Here is a 19,523-nt window from a genome sequence, read left to right on the forward strand (position 1 = left end):
TTGTCTGCGTATCGTTATCGCATAATTAGCGCTTACATCAGATTCTGTCTGCAACTTGTAAACTGAATGATGAAATAATTGTATCGTAAAATAGGGGGGGGGGGGGGGGGGGGGGGGGGGGGGGTACCAAAAAGCGAAGAAGAGTAGGGAAGACAGTGCCACAGTGGGACCGATTGTTCACATGTTACGTTGGTCTTTGTCGGGAAAACATGAAATATTTTCCCAGAGACCAGAGTGCGTCGCCCTTTTTCCCCTATCTTAAGCACCACGCATCGATGATGCGTATGTACTCATGTTCCCCCATAACTTTTCATTATATAAAAAATATTAAAAAGGGACAATCAGTAAGTAAATAAAAATTATAAAATACTACGACCAAACTATAATCATGGTATAAAAATCGTACTAAATCCAAAGCTATAATCTGATTATCATCCAAACCCACTGGAGTCAACATGTAACAACTAATACAACAAAGACACCGTCATCAAATATCAACCTTTTTCTTCTACAAAATGTACTCGAATTTCTTTAATTAAGTTATACTCGTGAGATATATACGAAAAAGATACAGAAACGAAAATTGAATATATATAAAATTTACTTCAATATTTTCTCTTCTTGTCCGTGGTTTAAGAGGTGGTAATAAAACGTCATAAAACAGTAATTTTTTAAAAATAATTGTTTGACCGCAACAGTTTAATCTTTTTCCCCAAAACTCACTTAATCCACGCGTAAACCAGCAAGGAGAATCCAAGACCATTACCAGAACCTAAACCGGAAGATCCTCCTCCACCGTACTCGGACTCATCAGCACTACTAGCCCACTCCAAAACCGACGAGCTACAAGCCGACGAAGCAGAAGACATCGACATCGACAATGAAGAAGACGAAGAGCTCCTCTTACTCTTAACAAATCTCCTCCTCATCTTCCTCCACTCCACCATCCCTTTAAACCCACTCCCACACTTTCTCGGCTTCCACAAAACGACGTCGTTTCCACTTCCCTCTCTCTCCTCGGGATCGCTCTCGAACCGGAACATAAACACACCGTGTCCTAAACTCTTCCCCTGAAACAGCCAATTATAAACATCCCACGAGATCTGAACCGCCACTCCGTCGATCTCCACCCTCTCGTTCCCCCTGAACTTCCACCTCAGCCGCTTGACCTCCAGAACCATCTTCGAATCCACGCAGAAACATAACCTCGCGTCTTCGTCCACACAACAATCGATCTTGATCGCTCTGTTCTTACCACCAAACCTAGCTTTCGTGGCGAACACGCTACCTCCGAACACGTGCTCTTTCCTCATCACCAGAGCCTGTCTATTCGCCGGCGACTTCACCCGAGCGTCGCCGCAATCTCCGACCAAGAGTCCCACCTCTCCGTCGACGATCACGGCCACGTAGAATCCGGATCTTGGCTCGGATCCGGATTCGAATTTGGCGCGGGTCAAGTCCCAGAGGACTTGGATATTCGAGGAGATGAATTTGGATCCGCGTTTTCTCCAGAAGGTCAATGTGTTTAAGCTGAGGTGGAAGGAGGCTAAGGAGGAGAGGGAGGGGAAGGAGAGAGGGGAAGAATGGCTGTTGTAGTAGTCTTGAGAGTGGAGGAAGAGGTTTAGAGAGTGGCCTCCTAAGAAAGTGCGTGACCATGTTAGATAGAACACGCCGTGGTCCGTTTGGTAAAGACAAGTCGTTAGGTTCGGATCGCCGGAGACAATGGGAGATCGAGATGGAGAGGGAGACATTTGTGTGTGTTCCGTTATTTTCGGAAGTTTGTGTTGGAGGTTTTTTTTTCTTTGTTTCGTTTTATTTATATATACAAGTTTTTTTGTTTAAATCATGTAAATGGAATGGGTTATAATGATGTTTGGCTTGAAACATACGTAACAAAAATTTGGATGGATATACGATAGAGACGTAAGATTATAATTATAAGAACTTGGAACTAGCAACTTGTAAACTTGGATATGAACTGACTTTTTCAAACTTGACTTTCGTAGAGGGATGATGAGATCAACGCATATTCATCTCTTATCAATCAAAACGGGCGTGCTTTCTAATGTAATGTTTAGTAATTGATAATCTAGAGGAAAAAAAAAGGTGAAACATTTACAGATATAGTATAAAAACGTAATAGTCTTTTCAATATAAAATAGTTAAACAGTAAAAAGGTGTGTGCTGTGTGTAAAAATTAGGGTCCCTAAACATTGCTTAGCAGTCGAGTATGGGGAACATGATATGATTAACTGCCTGCAACTTGACACTTCATTGGAGAACATAATCAATAGGTACTCCATTATTTCACATTATAGAACTTACAAGTGGTTAAAAATTAGAAAATACCCATTCATAATTTATATCTAAAATATATACACTTGTAAGAACACTTACTGGATATATTCACATCAGATTAGCATATATAGTGATATTGACAAATTATTAGACTTTTGATCTTATGTCGTCTTTTATATCACATTTGTGTAATCTCTATTCTCTAGTCTCCATTGCTAGTTTCAGAAGGCAATTTATGCTAATCTCTTCTGCTGCGGGGGAACAAAATAAAATACAATAGGCTCGGTCGAATATGAAAACATCGTTTTCAGATTATTTAATTATTTTGTCAAAACTCGTATTTTATTGATATTTCAGTTATCTGGATAAGTTGGCAGACAGCTAAAAGGAGGTGGATAAGTATCATTATTAATTTGATATTTCTGTTAGTTCTTGAAAATCTGTATATCTGTATTATTAATTTGATGTTTCTGTTAGATCATCTGTATATCTTAATTATCTTATATAATAACATCTGTTCTGAAACTTCAACTTCAAGAAATTAAAACTGTGATAGACAGATTATTATATTACTATCTACATGCATAACAACCCACTATATGTTATTGTTTTATCTCTAAAACAGAATTATTGTTCTACACCAAACATATAACTTCGAACTCAAATTAATGATGATATATTTGTGTAAGAAGCTGTTACACACCAAACACATAACTTATATTCGTTGAACATGCAATCCCTGGTGAAGAAACCAAATTTAGCAACTAAATTGTGGGTCTAGTAGGTAATTATCAGTTTAACAATATGTATATGAACTTTTTAACAGCCAGAAAACAAGTTAGAAATGGTAAGAGTTAACACTTAGCAGTGATAAATCATAAAAGGCTATTTGGTTAAAAGCGGGGTTTAATGATATCATAGAAACTTTTACCAGACAATTATCATTTTTAACATATTGTTTATAGGCGCATGTTTTATTAAATGTATAGCTTTTTTTTTTTTTTTTGAACAAAATTAAATGTATAGCTTATGAATGTGTTTCATGTGTAAAAAAGAAGTTGAAGAATCATCATTTGTGGATTTTCATTACAAGTAACTTTTGAAAAGTAGGTAACAAAATCAAACGATGAAGAGAAACGGATGACTCAAGTTTTTCATGTCGAAGACTAAGACCAGGTCAGTTTTTGAAACAACAACACGCTTTTAGTATTCAACATTTCAACTTAACTCCATCTCGAGTCTCAGCCTTCGTTTTCTGACACTGTCCCTTCTTAGATTCTCCTTCCAACTTTTCGAACGAAGTACATTATTTATCAGACCCACTTCGCTAATATCTTTGACTAAAACGATAGATTTTTTGTTTTATTACTTATTTAGTGATGACTATGGCTATGTATATATGATCAAAGATCAATCTACCTACTAAAATGATAACTATGGCCGTAGAGGTCGAGGTTCCTATCAAGCCACTAATATTTTTTTTTAATTTGGTTAATCTTAAGAGTAATACTAAGTTTTCTTACGTATTAGCTCTTTTTCTCTGCTTTATGTATCAAATTTTCTCAAACTATGTGATTTAACAAATCACATTTTGTACTTTGTTTTAATTTTAATGAAAGCACTTTTACAAAAAGAAAAAAAAATGATACTAACATTCTGGCCGTTCATAAATACGATAGATTTTTGTTTTATTACTGATTTAGGTGATGGCTATGGCCTATGGGTATATAGTCAATCCTCCTACTAAAATGACAACATTCTGGCCGTTCATAAATATACTAGCAAAAAGGTAAAAATAGGCAGAATATTTATACATAAAAAACAGAAGGTGCATAATTGTGGGTACTTTTTACCTGAAACGTAAATTAAGATTAAAGTACATACAACAATGTTGCAATTATAGACCATTAGACCAATAATTTTCTATAGTTTTTTGTCAGAAATTGTTCCATGCAGGTCTTATCACTAACTTGAAAATCACTTTTAACTAATTTGTATTTGTAGTTCAATAGTGTTTAAATACACATGCTTTTAAATATATGGTTTGTAAATTAAATAATCGATCAGCGGAAAATTAGCTGCCACGAAGTAACAGAGATCTCGGACTATGGTGGTGGGAAATAGCAGTTCATGTCTCGAAGATCATTAGTTTAATGAAATATATATTAATAAACTCGTTACTGTAATAAATACTTTTAAAAACAGGTTCTATTTTTAATTGTGATCCATGGAAGCGTTTCTTCTGATGTTTTAAGGTATTACCAAGTTCATTGGAACCAAAGGTACAAGACATTGCAGCTTCTTTGTAAAATGGGATTTGAAAAGTGGGTTCTTCAGGCAACATCTGAGGGCACAATTTTGAAGTCTCCTTTGGATTCCCAAGCTAGTCTTAATTCAGAGGAGATTCCCGTTTAGGTGTCCAGTGTCCTATAATTTAGTCTATGTTTCAGTTCGCTTAGGACTTATCACTATAGTCTTCTAGGCTCATCAGTTTGGTGTAGTGCATGTTATCAAGGCCAAAAGCTGTAGGCTGGGACGATCTCAGAAAACTGTCGGAGACTATTCCTTGTTGCTGGTTCACCTGTTGATGTCAATGCTCACTACTCTACTGCTTTAGAACTTGCTAGTTTAACAGGAGATTACTTTTGGTATGCGGTGCCTTGGAAGGCAGTGTTTGTGCCTTACTGGTAAGGCTTCATAATGTTAATAACTAAAAAAACTGCATTTGCTGTATGCTATGTGTATTAATGAAGTCCATGAGTGAAAACAGATGGTATATGTGTTTTTGTCATGTGTGTTTTATTCTGATCTAGAGGCATTGTTTTGGCCTTTTGGGATATTAAACTTGGCAAGGAAAGAGGCCCATAAGGTTAAAATGGGCCAATAACATTCCTCACCAACTCAATTATGATTTAGGGCATTACAATATGATAAATAAATTATATATTGATTTTTGCCACATTCAGCATAGGTCGATTAACTTGTTTAATTTCTTAGCTTCTTATTGTATTTCATATTTTAAGATTATTAATATGTTAGAATAATATAATAAAAATTATTAACAACATAAATTTGGTGCATCAATTAAATGGGTGTCAAGATTGATTAAAATGTGAGTTAGGGTACGAACAAATGAAATCTTAATATGCTAAAGATTCACAAGATTGAGCTTGCAAGTTATTTGGTTTTACCTCCTTGATCCTGAGAAGCAAGATAGTAATCCAAAAAAAAATGTTGAGTTCCAAATATCTATACAATATTTGAGTACAAGCTGAGTCGCATTGGATTCCAAGCGAAATGAAACCAGAGAATAGAAAGAGATAAACCAGATGCTATTTCAGATTGGCCAAATATTCCCAAATAGATGTTAAATGCGTAACTAAAAGTAAGCAAACAATGTGGAGAGATATGGACAACACAGTGAAGCATTGAAGATGAACGCAGAAGAGTGGAGAAGTGGTCCATTGCAGAATTTATTTTCAAAATGCTTCTTCTTTTTCTTGTCTGTGGTCCAGTTTTGGAAGTAAACAAAGCCTAACTTCGGGGGGTTACTAAGAGAAGCAGACAAATACACCTCTCTTATTTTTAACATGACATTATAAAAAAGTATAGCTAACATGTTTTAACATTTTTCTTTCAAAAAACATGTTTTAACATTTAATTTATATAATTAATAAAAATTGTTTCCTAAAAACAAATTTCGAATCAATAGAGTTAGACATCCATCCATCACTAGATTCACTAAAACATAGGCCTCATAGCTGATTGATATATAATTAGCATCCAGCAATTAGTTTTCATTTGTCAAAAGATGAAGTGGAAGTCAACTATTTTTTATTAATAAGAATAATGTATATATATATATATGCAAACCTTTTCAAAATATATAAATAGCGTTTCATATATGAATTGAAAATTCCAGCCATCATAACTAACTCTATTGTTTTTGAACTATGATAAGAACTCCGCAACACAATACATAGTAGTGTTTTCAACAAAACCAGAAAGAATTTGAGTAGGAAAAAGTAACCAAAGACTTTTTCAACAATGTGGATAACCCCAATTATTCTCCGTTTTGTCTACCTTGAAACGTTTCTATCTTCTTTTCTTTGGTTGTAACCTTTTCCTTACTTTTTATTATTTGATATGATCATTTAGATTTCTTCTTTATATCATGGAGGTTTGGGCATACGGCTACGGTTCATTTAGATATGATCAGATGTCTGTGTGTGATCACAATGATCTTTTTCGTGATCGACGTATGCTTGTGCAATGAATAAATGTTACCCACGTATAGTCAATAAGACTATTAGTAGTGTTTGTTGTGAGTGTGATCAATATTCTGAACAAAAAAACTCCATTAATGCTTCCTATTACTATCTCATCTACCTGATTCCGATAAATTGCTTTCCCTCCAGTACTGAAACATTTGCTTCTTACCATTTAATCTCTTAAGTTTAAATTTACAAAAGTTTAAGATATAGAAAGGTTATATATACTCCGGAGAAGAGTAAGTACTTACTATACTAATTAGTCGAGCCGTGAGACGTAGGACACTTCTTGTGGGGACAGGAGTGGTTATGAGATGGACGACTTTGATCGTTAATGTGACTCCCTTTGTCCAATCATCTGTTAGCTGATTCCACACGAAACATAGACCTTATTATGTTTACACGACACATGTAAATACTCCTTATGAACAACCATCGCTCACCTCGCTGTTTGGGGAGTACTTGTTTGTTATAGTTTCTCTTGTTCATCGCCTTCTCACGTGTAACGCACTCGAGAGAAAATCTTACAAAAATCTATCTAATAGTAATGCCAAATATTCGAAGCGGTCAGATGGCTACCAACTTCTAATATTACCACTCATCATTGGGTAGTGTTTTGCTTATTAAACTATTCGCTCTTTTTCATATTACATGATTTTATGAACATTTAAATATATATATATATATATGACACTTTTAATATATTTATTTCCTTTTGATGTATAATGCTGCCTGTAGTCATGTGTTCATACCAAAGTTAATATTCCATTTTTAATTTGTTTTTTTTTGTGATGGAATAAAATTTGTCGTACCGCCGATTAGACAGCAACTATTAGCTTAGGTCAAAAATTTCAGAAATTGGTCCCTACTTCTCTTAACTTTGAATATGCGTTTGTATATATAAACACTAATATACTGTATTATATTAATTTTTCTACTAATTGGTCTTCTTACAGACAATAATGTAAAATTTAATTGGTTGGATTCTCTTACCTGATCGCAGGCAATTCTTTAGGGACCACAGTTAGCGTTGAGTACTATCTCGACACGTGTCAACTGATATTTTTGGTTGAGATTAATAACGTCATTAACGGTCCCCTCCCTCCTTGCTTTCATTTACTCTTTCTTCTTTTTATTTTCTACGATTACAACAATTTCATGATCTATGACAAATACATAGTATATTCACACTCGAATGAATTTACTTTGCACCAAAATATTTGCAGATTAGTAATAAGTTGGCTACTCTGCAACCCTATGTACTAAAGATAGGGATGTATTTCATTTTTTTTATAAACTCAGTAAATTGGCTACTCTGCAACCCTATGTACTAAAGATAGAGGGATGTATTCATTTTTATAAACTCAGTATATGTAGCTGCTGAAAAAATAAAATAAAATAAATAAATGTAGCTGCTGAGATTCATGGGCTCAACCACAGTATATTCTATTCGACAAAACTGAAACAAAGCTCAAGAGCTATTCATGGTGGTGGTGAAATGAGTTTAACTAATTCATGCTGGTTTAGTGAGTTTTCTTTGGAAATTGAAGAACTAGGGTTCAAACATTTCCATATGATTTTAATTTTTTGTTGACAACTGAAGTTTTAGATGAAAAAGCTCGTTTGTGTAACATGTCATGGAAAACAGTTAATTATCTTTAATTAGAAAATGAAAATTAGATTTATCCTCATTTGTACTAAACGTAAAAGCAAAGCAATATATAGGGAAAGAAAAAGAAAATCCTAAATAATTCTTTGAAAATAGAAATATACCATTTGACTAGTAACAAAAAAATTATACACACGGGAAATTGTATTGAAAGCGATGAGGAAAAGATGGTGTAATACTTTTCTTCTTACCTTCATCCGAACTTCGTATCAATATCTTATCATGCTTTTGATGTCAATTCTCTACCATCTTTTTCATAAAACGATAGTATACTTTTTGTTGTCATAGTTAATTATTGTTACTAATTAATTAGTATGTTACTAGTTAGACCTAATCCCATTTTGTTATCAACAAAAGTTTGGTAAAGAATATATACAAGAATAAATCGCCTTTTTTGTCCACCTCCATTTAAACGCTCTGTGCACATAAAACTGAAACATTCAAACATATACATACCCAAACGCCAAACCCTATTTTTCATTATTGAACACGAGTTAAAAAAAGAAAACAATGGCGTTCCATAACAATCATTTCAATCACTTCATCGACCAACAACACCAGCCTCCTCCTCCCTCTCAGCAGCAGCAGGAACACCATTTCCACGAATCCACTCCTCCTAACTGGCTCCTCCGCTCCGATAACAATTTCCTAAACCTCCAAACTGCCGCCTCCGCCGCAGCAACAAGCTCAGACTCTCCTTCCTCCGCCGCCGCTAACCAGTGGCTCTCTCGATCCACTTCTTTCCTCCAACGCGGCGGGGGAGCTAACAACAATAACGTCGGTTCAGGTGACGTCATCGACGACGTTACTACCGGCGGAGAGGAGTCAATGATCGGCGAGAGGAAGGAGGCGGAGAGGTGGCAGAATGCGAGACACAAGTCGGAGATACTCTCTCATCCACTATACGAACAGCTTTTGTCGGCACACGTGGCGTGCCTGAGGATCGCCACGCCGGTGGATCAGCTTCCTAGGATCGATGCACAGCTAGCTCAGTCGCAGAACGTTGTGGCCAAGTACTCTACTATGGACGCTGCTGCTCAAGGACTCATCTCCGGTGATGAAAAGGAGCTTGACCACTTCATGGTAACTTAACTTCTCATTCCTCCTCACAAATTTTAATTTTAATTTTATTTTCCATCATATTATTCCCTAGCCTTTTCTCTCATAAATGGTTAATTCTCTTCAAATTTCGAAAAATAAGAATTAATAATTCCATTTTGTCTAAAAATTAACCCTGTTTGAGAAATTTGAAAATTATTTTATCTATAATTTCAGATTTTTTAAAAAATAATTTTGGAGAAGAAAATGCAAATCTCGTTCGTAGATTTGTACTTTGTACCGACACACATGATCAGTGGTCTGATTGGACAATTAGTCAGTTTAAGATTTGGATTTTAGTTTTGTACAGTTGAAATTTGACAGCAGGAGGTTTTATTTTTGAGATAGATTTTGGTTGAACAATACATTGGTTTGAAATTACGGATATAGTCATCTGACAAAAGCTACATACTAGTTTGTCATTTTATGTGTATATCAATTATTAATCTATCTGTTGTCTGAAAAATATTTACATGCTTTTGTGCAGACGCATTATGTACTATTGCTGTGCTCTTTTAAAGAACAACTGCAGCAGCATGTCCGTGTCCATGCAATGGAAGCTGTTATGGCCTGTTGGGAGATTGAGCAGTCTCTTCAAAGCTTAACAGGTTAGTTTTGAGAAAAAATTAATATTAATCTTTCATTTAGCTATAATAATAACTCTTGCATTGCATTTAGCATTGACAAAGAAGCAAGGATATTCTATTTAATTCATTTGTCATTTCAATTCTGCTATATGGTATGGATTTTTAATTAAAGGATTAACGCTTGTTTGTTGGGTGAGATAGGAGTGTCTCCTGGTGAAGGCACAGGAGCCACAATGTCTGAAGACGAAGATGAGCAAGTAGAGAGTGATGCTCATTTGTATGATGGAAGCTTAGATGGGTTAGGGTTTGGTCCTCTAGTCCCCACTGAGAGCGAGAGATCCTTAATGGAACGAGTTAGGCAAGAACTCAAACATGAACTCAAGCAGGTAACAAATGATATATACTATCTCCATCATATAGTCCTAAACATTGTCTCATTTGTAAAGTTACATTGCCCATTATTTTTCAAACTATTTCCTTTTTATATAAAGAAAAATCGTACGGTGAGGTCTTTTATATATATGTGATGTAATGATGTACAAACATTCTTTTTTTTTTAAAGGGCTACAAGGAGAAAATTGTTGACATAAGAGAGGAGATATTGAGAAAGAGAAGAGCTGGGAAATTACCAGGAGACACCACCTCTGTTCTCAAAGCTTGGTGGCAGTCTCATTCTAAGTGGCCTTACCCTACTGTGAGTTCTCTCTTTCTATTTCTTCAATCACTCACGTGATCACCCCTCAAGGGTCTCTTGTTCTATTCCATATAGCTTGGACTACATCACTTTCTCGACTTCTTCATTTGCCTTCTTAATCATTTAAGTTTTAAATGAATGGGATAACTTTTGGCAGGAGGAAGATAAGGTGAGGTTGGTACAGGAGACGGGGTTGCAGCTCAAACAGATAAACAATTGGTTCATCAATCAAAGAAAGAGGAATTGGCATAGCAATCCATCTTCTTCTACCGTCCCAAAGAACAAACGTAGAAGGTACTACCAACAAAACTGTAGGAAGAGATATCCAGGATATATAGGATTGGCTTGTTGAACAAATATACAATTAAACGAAATATGCTATTGTGACAACGTTTATAGCTTAAATATCTAAGTTAGTGTGATGAAGTTTATAACTTTTTTGGTATGGTTATATTAATATTTAGTTACATTTCAAGAATATATTGAGATATTGATTTTGGAGAGTTTTTTTTTATGAAGCAATGCAGGTGAAAATAGCGGAAGAGAGCGTTGATGACGTCAGTTTGTAGCTGCGCATGGAGATATCCAATAGTTTGATAGAATGTTGGATATCCAAAGACAAAAATCCACAAAATCAACGTAGAACGTATTTTTCTGTGTGTGACATTGCATGGTTTATGTGACTTCATATAAGCGTAATTATTAGGGAACACACGAAACCCAAAAGACGAAGAATCAGAAGCATGATTTGTAATATGAGGGTTAGGGTGGAATTTATGATAGGATCTTCACTACCATCTCCACCATCATCATATCTTGTGAATAATAAGGAGTTTTCTCTTTTAGCAAATGTGCAAATTGATTATTTGCCGTGCTATACACACATGTTTTGTGGAACCACTTCTTATGCATGCTTTGCTAGCCCTAATACATAAATATGAAACAACCAATCTCGGTGCCGTTTACGGTTTATCACACTTAGGAGCTGCAAAGGTCGCCGGGAAACGACGATAGAGAGACTTTCTCCGGTGGTCGAAATTAGTTTTAATAAACTACATATTATGAAGTAGTTCCATTTTGGGCCCTCTATATTTTCTCCGGCATCATCTCAAGCCTCTCTTGGGTTTCTTCAATGTCCATTACCGGCCTAGTTGTCTCCTAACTTACTTCGCCACGAGATCACGCATAACGCATGGTTTACAAAAATAGTCCACGTGTGTAAAACCTTTGAGATTTCATACGTAGTCTTCTGCATGTAGTCAATTCGATAAATTACGAGTGTAAATCGTTCTATTCAAATCATAACAAAATCACAATGGTATATAAACAAAAAGGTTTAATACGATTTTCAGATACCAAAATACACGGCGAGGCACTTTTGTGTTGTAGGGGTTTGTGATTAGTCTTTTTTTTGACTGAAGGCTTATTCGACAGTAAATCTGAGAGGAGTGTTTATTAGGCTAACTGGACCACTTGTAAAAGACAGCTGTATGTGTTATCTGTTGCGTAACAGTGACGAAACAATGGCTTCTTCTTCTCTTTTGTACTTATAGAAAATAGTAGTAATGTTTTATTTCTGATCTACAATGATGAGTAAATAAAAGATTCGCTATCTGAAAGTGACACAGATAATATAAAAGTGCTAGCGGGTAAGTAGGGGATAACGAATAAAATCAGTGAAGACGACAAGAAAGTTCACAACATTCTTTCTACTCTTATCATGCGCTTCTTTCTCTTTTACATGTTAGCCAATATATGCTGAACTTTCTGATATGATATTTTACACAAAAACAAATATGATAAGATAATCAAGAACGTCCAACTCCAAGTGAAGTTCAGTTTGACATTATTTACATACAAAATAAAGATTGACATGATCAGATAAATACTTTCCCAATACTTTTTTTTAAATATTTGCAATATCGAATTTATCTTTGTACGGCGACATTTGCAAGTTGAGTTCACGACCTCTAATCAAATTGAACATATAATATAACTTTGACATTGATATATTCGTTATTGGCGACATGTACGATGCTGTTTGTCTATCTTGTCACAAGACGAGCTGAAATTGACCAAACAAAATAGACTTTATGCATATATATCATTTATGTAGTAACATATTCAGTGATGATGATTGTCAAAGAAATTGTGATTTTCCATGGGAGATCAACTCTAGCAATAGAAATATTTTGTAAGGGATTACCTAGAAGGGTATAGTTAGGTTAGGTTAAAAGGGGTATACTATGCAAAACATTTGATGCATCAACAGAGAAAGATACAGGTCGACCGGTGGCAAGTATAGTGCTACATAACATCCCAAACATCAATACATGTCAAAAAGCGTTTTTGGTACCTTTCTCTTTTCTTCTTTCATCCACTCTTCACTTCATTTCACACTCTTATCCTCAGTCTCTCTCTCCACTTGTTTAGTGTTTTGTTGTTTTATAAGAAAAAGTTTTAAACACTAGATAAGATGATAATTGGCCTCCACTATATATCTTAAACCGCCTTTAGATGCTTATGCTCGTGACATACATCTAATCAAACAATTTTATATAATCATCGAAATGTAAAGATAGATTCTTCAAATTACTTTAAAAAATATTTTAGTCCCAGTAGCTGAACCAGGTTTCCTTTGTTCGGAAAAGTAAAACCAAACTTTTTTGTTTGTACATGCGTTTAGTACTAGTATATTAGATTACCAAGAATTTTAAACGTTTGATAAGAATATAAAATATCATTTAATTAAAAACCATCTTTTTCGACTTAATTTGGCTTTTAAAGTTCTGATTGACAACCAATTCAAGTGTGTACCACACTGTCTGTCTTGCACTCTTGCTCTTGCATGCCACGACGAAGGTCTCACTGATCACTACAACATAGATTTATCTTCTTATTATGCCGATCGACACAAGCATAACTTCCCTAGTTTTCTCTGTTATAGTTTTTAACGTTCTAGAATATCTCACCAACTCATAGTTTTATCTACATTTGTTGAAATATAGCTTTTGCTATTTTGATACTTGACTTCTCAAAATGAATTATCGTTCAGAATATTCACTTGAGTCTTGACTCACGTTTGATTATATAATAATGACGTCGTATTGTTATACAGCTCAAGAATTTTCTTCATTCTCAACTCCAGTTATGCATGTTTGATTAGCCATCGAATTAGATCACCCACACAAAAGAAAAAAAAACATTTTCTCACATTTAAAAGTGAATGTTATTAACATTGAAAAATCAGAGAGAGAGATATATAGAAAATGTTTTTTTTTCTTCACACATCAATCATATTACATTTAATCAATCAATCAAATATGCGAGAGCATTTACTTTTATAATAATGACGTCATATTGTTAAACAATTTCTCAAATAAAAGCACAACGGAGAAAACATTTATATATTCCGCCGTCGCACACAAACGGTTAGAACGAGATAAGATCAACCGTCGCCGATCTAGACTTCGCCACCGGAGACGCCGGCAACCTCGCCGTGAAATCCGGATAAGAACCATCCTCGTCCGCCCTCACATCGTCCTCGAAATTGAGCGCGTAGCTCAACGCATCGTAGCTGAAATCTCCAGGAGATCCTTGGCTGTGGTGCCGTTGATGATGGTGGTGAACGCAATTGTTGTTGCGGCACGTGACCTTGATGCGCGTCTTGACGCGGCGGCACCTGTCTCTGATCTCGAGCTCCAGCGCGGTGGATTTGAGCCACTCGTAAGGAGATTTAGGCGTTCTCTGACCGGTCATCGCCTCAGGGTCAACCACCGCGTTGGCGGCGGCTCCTAAACAGCAGATCGGAGATCGCATTCTGTGGCCTCTCGCTGATCTGGCGGAGGACGGAGATGTGCATTCATTGTACATTATCGTCGATCTTGAGATTCTTGAAATTTTTGAAGAAGATGTTTTGTTACGAAGAACGAGAAATAAGATGATGGGAGAGAATAAATAGGGTCCGAACTAGGTAAGGATTTAAAAGATAGTGGGTGGAGAATGGGCTTGGATCCGGTCCACGTATTCTAAAGGTTCGTTTCGGTAATCATATTAATTTTTAATGCTACTTGTATTATACATTTTTCATAAAATTAATTAAGGCTCAAGTGTTTAACGCTTTGATTTGCTCTTTCAATAGGACTCAGTTAACAACCTATGTTGAGAGTTTGTTGCCTTTTTTTTACTTATCTACTTTAAAAGAATTATATTTTATTGGAAGGAAAACATACGGAATATTCTAATTTAAACTAATTCAACATTTTTTAATGTCACAATTGCGCTGACGTTTAGTTATTATTTGATTTTCTTATTAGAAAAAGTTGTTAAAAAGTAAAACAAGTATCGTTGACAAAAAAAAAGAGAGAGTAAAACAACTATAAAATCAATGTAGTTTTGTTGGGCCTATATAAGAGTCCATTAAATATTCAACCAGCCAACATGCACAACTAGACATAGATCCTATTTCGTTGACAAAGAAAAAACTGCTTCTTGTTTTGAGTGAAGAGTCGGACCTGGTTCGGTGTCTTTGTCGTTTTGAGTTTCACTAACTAGTGGAGACATGAGATTGTTGAGATATTTAGAGTAATGGCGTGGAACGGCAAAGGAGACAGTCGATCAAGTATCAACTGTCGCCAAATTTCTCTGTTTGCTTTCATGTGACTGATCGTTGCTAAATTCTGTGTTTGGCGTTACTAAATTTTTTCCACTAAACTGTGAAGACGACAATGATAAAAATGCATTTATGGAGTCTAGGTTGGTCGGTAGGTGGGTGTTGCAACTTACAAACCTAAGTACTATCTTCAACGGAAAACCACCTTAGTTGATTATAATTAAAACTAATATAGTACTTCCAAGACCAATATAAACATAAAGAATTTGTCAGGATAATAATCAATAGCATTAGGAAACTTAGAAATTACAATCGATTTCTTCAAAATTGCTTCATATTAAAAGAAAAAAAACAAGTAACTATTGATATGATTGAAACATTTAACCAATTACTAAAATTGAGATGATTGATATTAGTAAAAAGTATATAAAACTGTTTAGAAACTAGCAAGATATTCAAATGTCTCTTTTATAGATGTCGATGATTACTGATGAACCAAATCTACAAAGAGGTGTCTAAGCAGAGAACAAAACAATGGCAAATCAGCATCATATCATAATTATTGGAAAGATATTATAATATTGAATAATGAATACTAGTATAACCTCATTGCTACCTCTACTTTAATAAAAGGGAGGTATGTCAAAATATCACAGAGTAAAATAAGCATCTTATTCTTAATAATAGGATTCTCGAGTTTGCTACAAATTAAATAATCGCCAGTTCGCCACAGTCTACCATTGGCGTTAAAGCCATCAATACATAAGATTCTTTTGCTTAACTTCATCACATGCATATAGCTTATATTGCATGATATTTCAGACATCATTTTCCGTTAATATAGGATTTTAACACGTTTTATACTCTCCCATATCACCAAAATTAAACTCAATTTATTTTCTGACCCGAGATTGCAAAACATCCCATGGAAAGTCTCGTGATATTCTCACCGCTGGAGTAGAAGAATTTTTTTGAAAGGAGCATTAAAAAGTAAAAATAAAGCAAAAATAAGCTGATTCGAGATGATACTAGCATATTGATTTCTAATAAAGAAACAATATTGACCCACTACATGACCATGTTAAATAACTCAAAATCAGTGTCGACAATGGATCACCACTCATCCATCGAAGGCACACCAATGTATTGATCCTCATATCCATTGTTTTTTCTTTGGGCTAAGAAGAAGATATTAATTTTTTTAAGTTCAGTTCTCGACAATTCCAATCAAATTAAGGATGTGTGTCCATTTACGTTTTTTACATTTAGTAGATCAACCAAAATTCATGCATCGCCTTAAAGCTGGACTTGTTTGAAGCACAAGTCCATAACAAACGTTTACTATATTTTCAACACGTCAATATGTCTTACCAAAATAAAAACATGTCTTACCCAATCTTCTCCTAACCTTATAAACATTTGCACACAAACAAAATGAAGGTTAGTAACGAAGAAGCATAATGAAAATGTGTTTAAGAACATTTCATGAACAACTACAGTTGTATACAGTACATAATTAGTTTCAATAACAAAAGCAATTTCAAAATTAGATAGTTATATCTGTGTGATAACATACGTTTAATTACATCCGAATAATCTTGGGAGAACAACTCGAGTCATTATATTCATCAAAACCTAAGATGTTTAGTTCTGAGTCCAATATCAAAGATAGTTGCATGATTATCCTCTGGAACGAGTATTACAATTTATTTCTTGGTTGTGGTTATGATCTTGCTTTGAAGTGCCTCCAAAAGTTAAGCTAATTCATGAGTACGTTTGAGGTGAAAGATTGCTGAAATACTATTCTTTACTATTTGTTACTTCTCCCGTTCTTTAAAAATAGATATTTTTTTGTGTTTTCATATATATTAAAAAAATACATTAATTATGCATCTTTTTAAAAAATTATTAAATTCTAATGTTTTTAATCAATATTCTTTTAATAAATTCAATTAATTTTATTGAAATTTACAATTTTTATATAAAAAATATAAAAAAACTAATCTTTGTGAAACAATTTTTTTCTTCTAAAACTTCTACTATCTTAATGGAATGGATATCTTAATGGATTTGGAGAGAGTAATTGATTGCAATAGTTACTCGTTATGATTTACCTAACTCATGCATAAGAATAAGGTATTCTGATTGTTACCGATGTTAGTCAACTCCTTGTTACCGATGTTAGTTGATTCACCTCTTTGACTTCCCGGCAATCATTTCTTTATTGTTACTGTTGTTATTTTTCCTCCAACAAACAATATACTATTTCTGTTTCTGACAGATTCAGTTAGCCGATTAGCTAAACCCAGTTTAAAGGACAAAAAAATTTCAGCAACCATAGCTACTATATGATATAATCTGTTAGGCCATAGACGTATCTTGATGGGTTTACGTTCATGTTACAAGAGACTGAAGTCTAATAATATTTGATGTTAAGAGACTAAGGGGGCGATTGGTTTTCCCGCTACCACCCGCAAACGCAGCTTTTGCGGTTGGTAGCGGTTGTCGGTCCAACAAATAAGATCAATTAAAAGTTATTATTGCATTGTTATTATATTGGAAAATAGGTGATTTTCAATTCATATTTAATTTTAGTTTGAAAAATTGATTCACTTCATACATTTTCTGATCACCCAATACAGAAATCAAAATGTATAAAATCGATACCGTTATGAAAGCATTGGACTGGTGAGGACCAAATAATCCCATTGGAATTGTAAACCAACGGGCAAATGGCATTTCGTAGTTATTACAGCTTTTCACGGGATACGAGCTGACAATCTCACTTAGTCACTATACGTGGCAGCTTTTCTAACTGCCCACAGATGTTATCCTCCTCAGCCGTCGGATCAAGTACCCGATTCTCTTCGAAACGGCAAAAACCGCCAAAGGCAAAAAAAAAAAAAAGAATTAAAAACAGCAAACCATGGTTAAAGTTTGACTAACCTCAAAATTTCGAAAAAGGTCAAAATATTTAGAAATATTTACATTAATGCCATCGAACATTCTTTTGCTATAAATCTCGTTCCTGAGACTCGCTAGGTTTGCCGAACCAACCTCCCTCCGGGGCCTCCTTTAGAGAGAGAGAGAGAGAGAGAGAGAGAGAGAGAATCAAAACCTCTTCTTCTGCCAGAGACTCTCAAAGAAAAGCAATGGTGACTACATCGTCTAGTAACAAATCAAACACTCTTCTTCGTTACTCCAAAGCGGTTCCTTCGTCTTCATCCTCAGCCTTCGCTTCCTCCACGAGCTCCACCTTCTCGTCTCCGTCCTCATCCTTCTTCCACCACCGATCCGCGTCCCCCACTCCCCAGCCTATGTCGCAGTCCTTTCGCTACTCTCTCGACACCAGATCCATCTCCCCTACGAACCACCGATCCATCTCCGTTTCCAAGAAACCGCAGCCTAAGGTCTCCGAGACGTCGCCGTCTCGGAGGAGGTGTATGTGTTCTCCGACGACGCACCCCGGATCGTTCCGGTGCAGTCTCCACAAAAACGTGGCGAATCCGCACGGGCAAGGAACGGCGTCGTACACGGGGAACAGTTTGAATATGAGGAGATCGGCGATGACGAACTCGCTTGTGAGGATCGGGGGAGTGGAAGGAGAGTGGGTGAGAAGAGCGTTGACGACTCTGATAAGGCCTTCGTCGCATCATCTGAAAAGGAGGGCTGCGTTTCAGCCGCGTCCTAGTAGGCTCTCGGTTATGTCCAAGGCTGAGTGTTGATTTTGATCTGATAAAGGTTTCAGAGTTTCAGGTTTGTTAACAACAGGACAGATCTGGTCGGGAAAAGTTGGATCGGGGGCGATTGTGGGAGAGAGAGAGTGTCAACGTTGAAATCGAAGTTTTGTAAAACGAACACACACACACACACCATCATATGTTTTTTTTGTTGTTGTTGGGTGAAGAAAGATGCGGAAGTGCATTTTGTACATATACTTTTTTTTTTTACTCTGTTTTAATGTTTCTCTCAAAAGAATGTCAAATTACATCTAAAATCAAAAGCTGGTATGACAGTTAGATCTGAATCAAATTTCTATAATCCGTTTTTCATAACACAAGTGAGATTCTTAGATCTTTAATCTCACATCCATTGTGTTTGATGTGTGTCTGCAGCGTTTGTCTGAATCCCGTTTTTCGTGTTTCGTGAAGTCAACGTTCGCGTTGCTCGTTGACCCGTCTCGTTAGCCGTCTTCCGTTGAGCGTTCCGTTAATTTTCTAGGTATGCGTTGTTCGCCGTGTCAGGTATGTTCTTTCATTTTTTTAAATAAGTATGTACTTTCAGTTCAAAAAAA

General features: G+C 35.5%; 4 protein-coding genes across 5 annotated transcripts; 2 read left to right on the forward strand and 2 right to left on the reverse strand.

Moving 5' to 3' along the window:
* Positions 1–408: 408 nt before the first annotated feature.
* Positions 409–8,298, reverse strand: LOC103850289. The gene has a single exon (XM_033284455.1). It carries the CDS (start codon positions 1,749–1,751, stop codon positions 720–722), a length of 1,032 nt encoding a protein of 343 aa, XP_033140346.1. The 5' UTR covers positions 1,752–8,298; the 3' UTR covers positions 409–719.
* Positions 8,299–8,611: 313 nt separating this feature from the next.
* LOC103850287 (homeobox protein knotted-1-like 4) lies at positions 8,612–11,494 on the forward strand. 2 transcript variants are annotated; one of them, XM_009127012.3, is made up of 6 exons: positions 8,612–9,321; positions 9,824–9,944; positions 10,125–10,309; positions 10,486–10,617; positions 10,775–10,911; positions 11,145–11,494. In XM_009127012.3, the coding sequence occupies exons 1-6, from the start codon at positions 8,749–8,751 to the stop codon at positions 11,146–11,148; spliced, it is 1,152 nt and encodes a 383-aa protein (XP_009125260.2). In that variant the 5' UTR covers positions 8,612–8,748; the 3' UTR covers positions 11,149–11,494. The 2 variants fall into 2 exon arrangements, with proteins under 2 accessions (XP_009125260.2, XP_009125259.2); XM_009127011.3 differs by having other exon boundaries at positions 8,616–9,321; positions 11,137–11,482.
* Positions 11,495–13,876: 2,382 nt separating this feature from the next.
* Positions 13,877–17,605, reverse strand: LOC103850286. Its single transcript, XM_033284460.1, has one exon. It carries the CDS (start codon positions 14,488–14,490, stop codon positions 14,050–14,052), a length of 441 nt encoding a protein of 146 aa, XP_033140351.1. The 5' UTR covers positions 14,491–17,605; the 3' UTR covers positions 13,877–14,049.
* A 494-nt stretch (positions 17,606–18,099) lies between these two features.
* LOC103850285 (putative protein TPRXL) lies at positions 18,100–19,257 on the forward strand. Its single transcript, XM_033284458.1, has one exon. It carries the CDS (start codon positions 18,382–18,384, stop codon positions 18,952–18,954), a length of 573 nt encoding a protein of 190 aa, XP_033140349.1. The 5' UTR covers positions 18,100–18,381; the 3' UTR covers positions 18,955–19,257.
* Positions 19,258–19,523: the final 266 nt, after the last annotated feature.

The sequence above is a fragment of the Brassica rapa genome, chromosome A02 (genome assembly GCF_000309985.2).
Source record: "Brassica rapa cultivar Chiifu-401-42 chromosome A02, CAAS_Brap_v3.01, whole genome shotgun sequence".
Taxonomy (NCBI): Eukaryota; Viridiplantae; Streptophyta; class Magnoliopsida; order Brassicales; family Brassicaceae; genus Brassica; species Brassica rapa.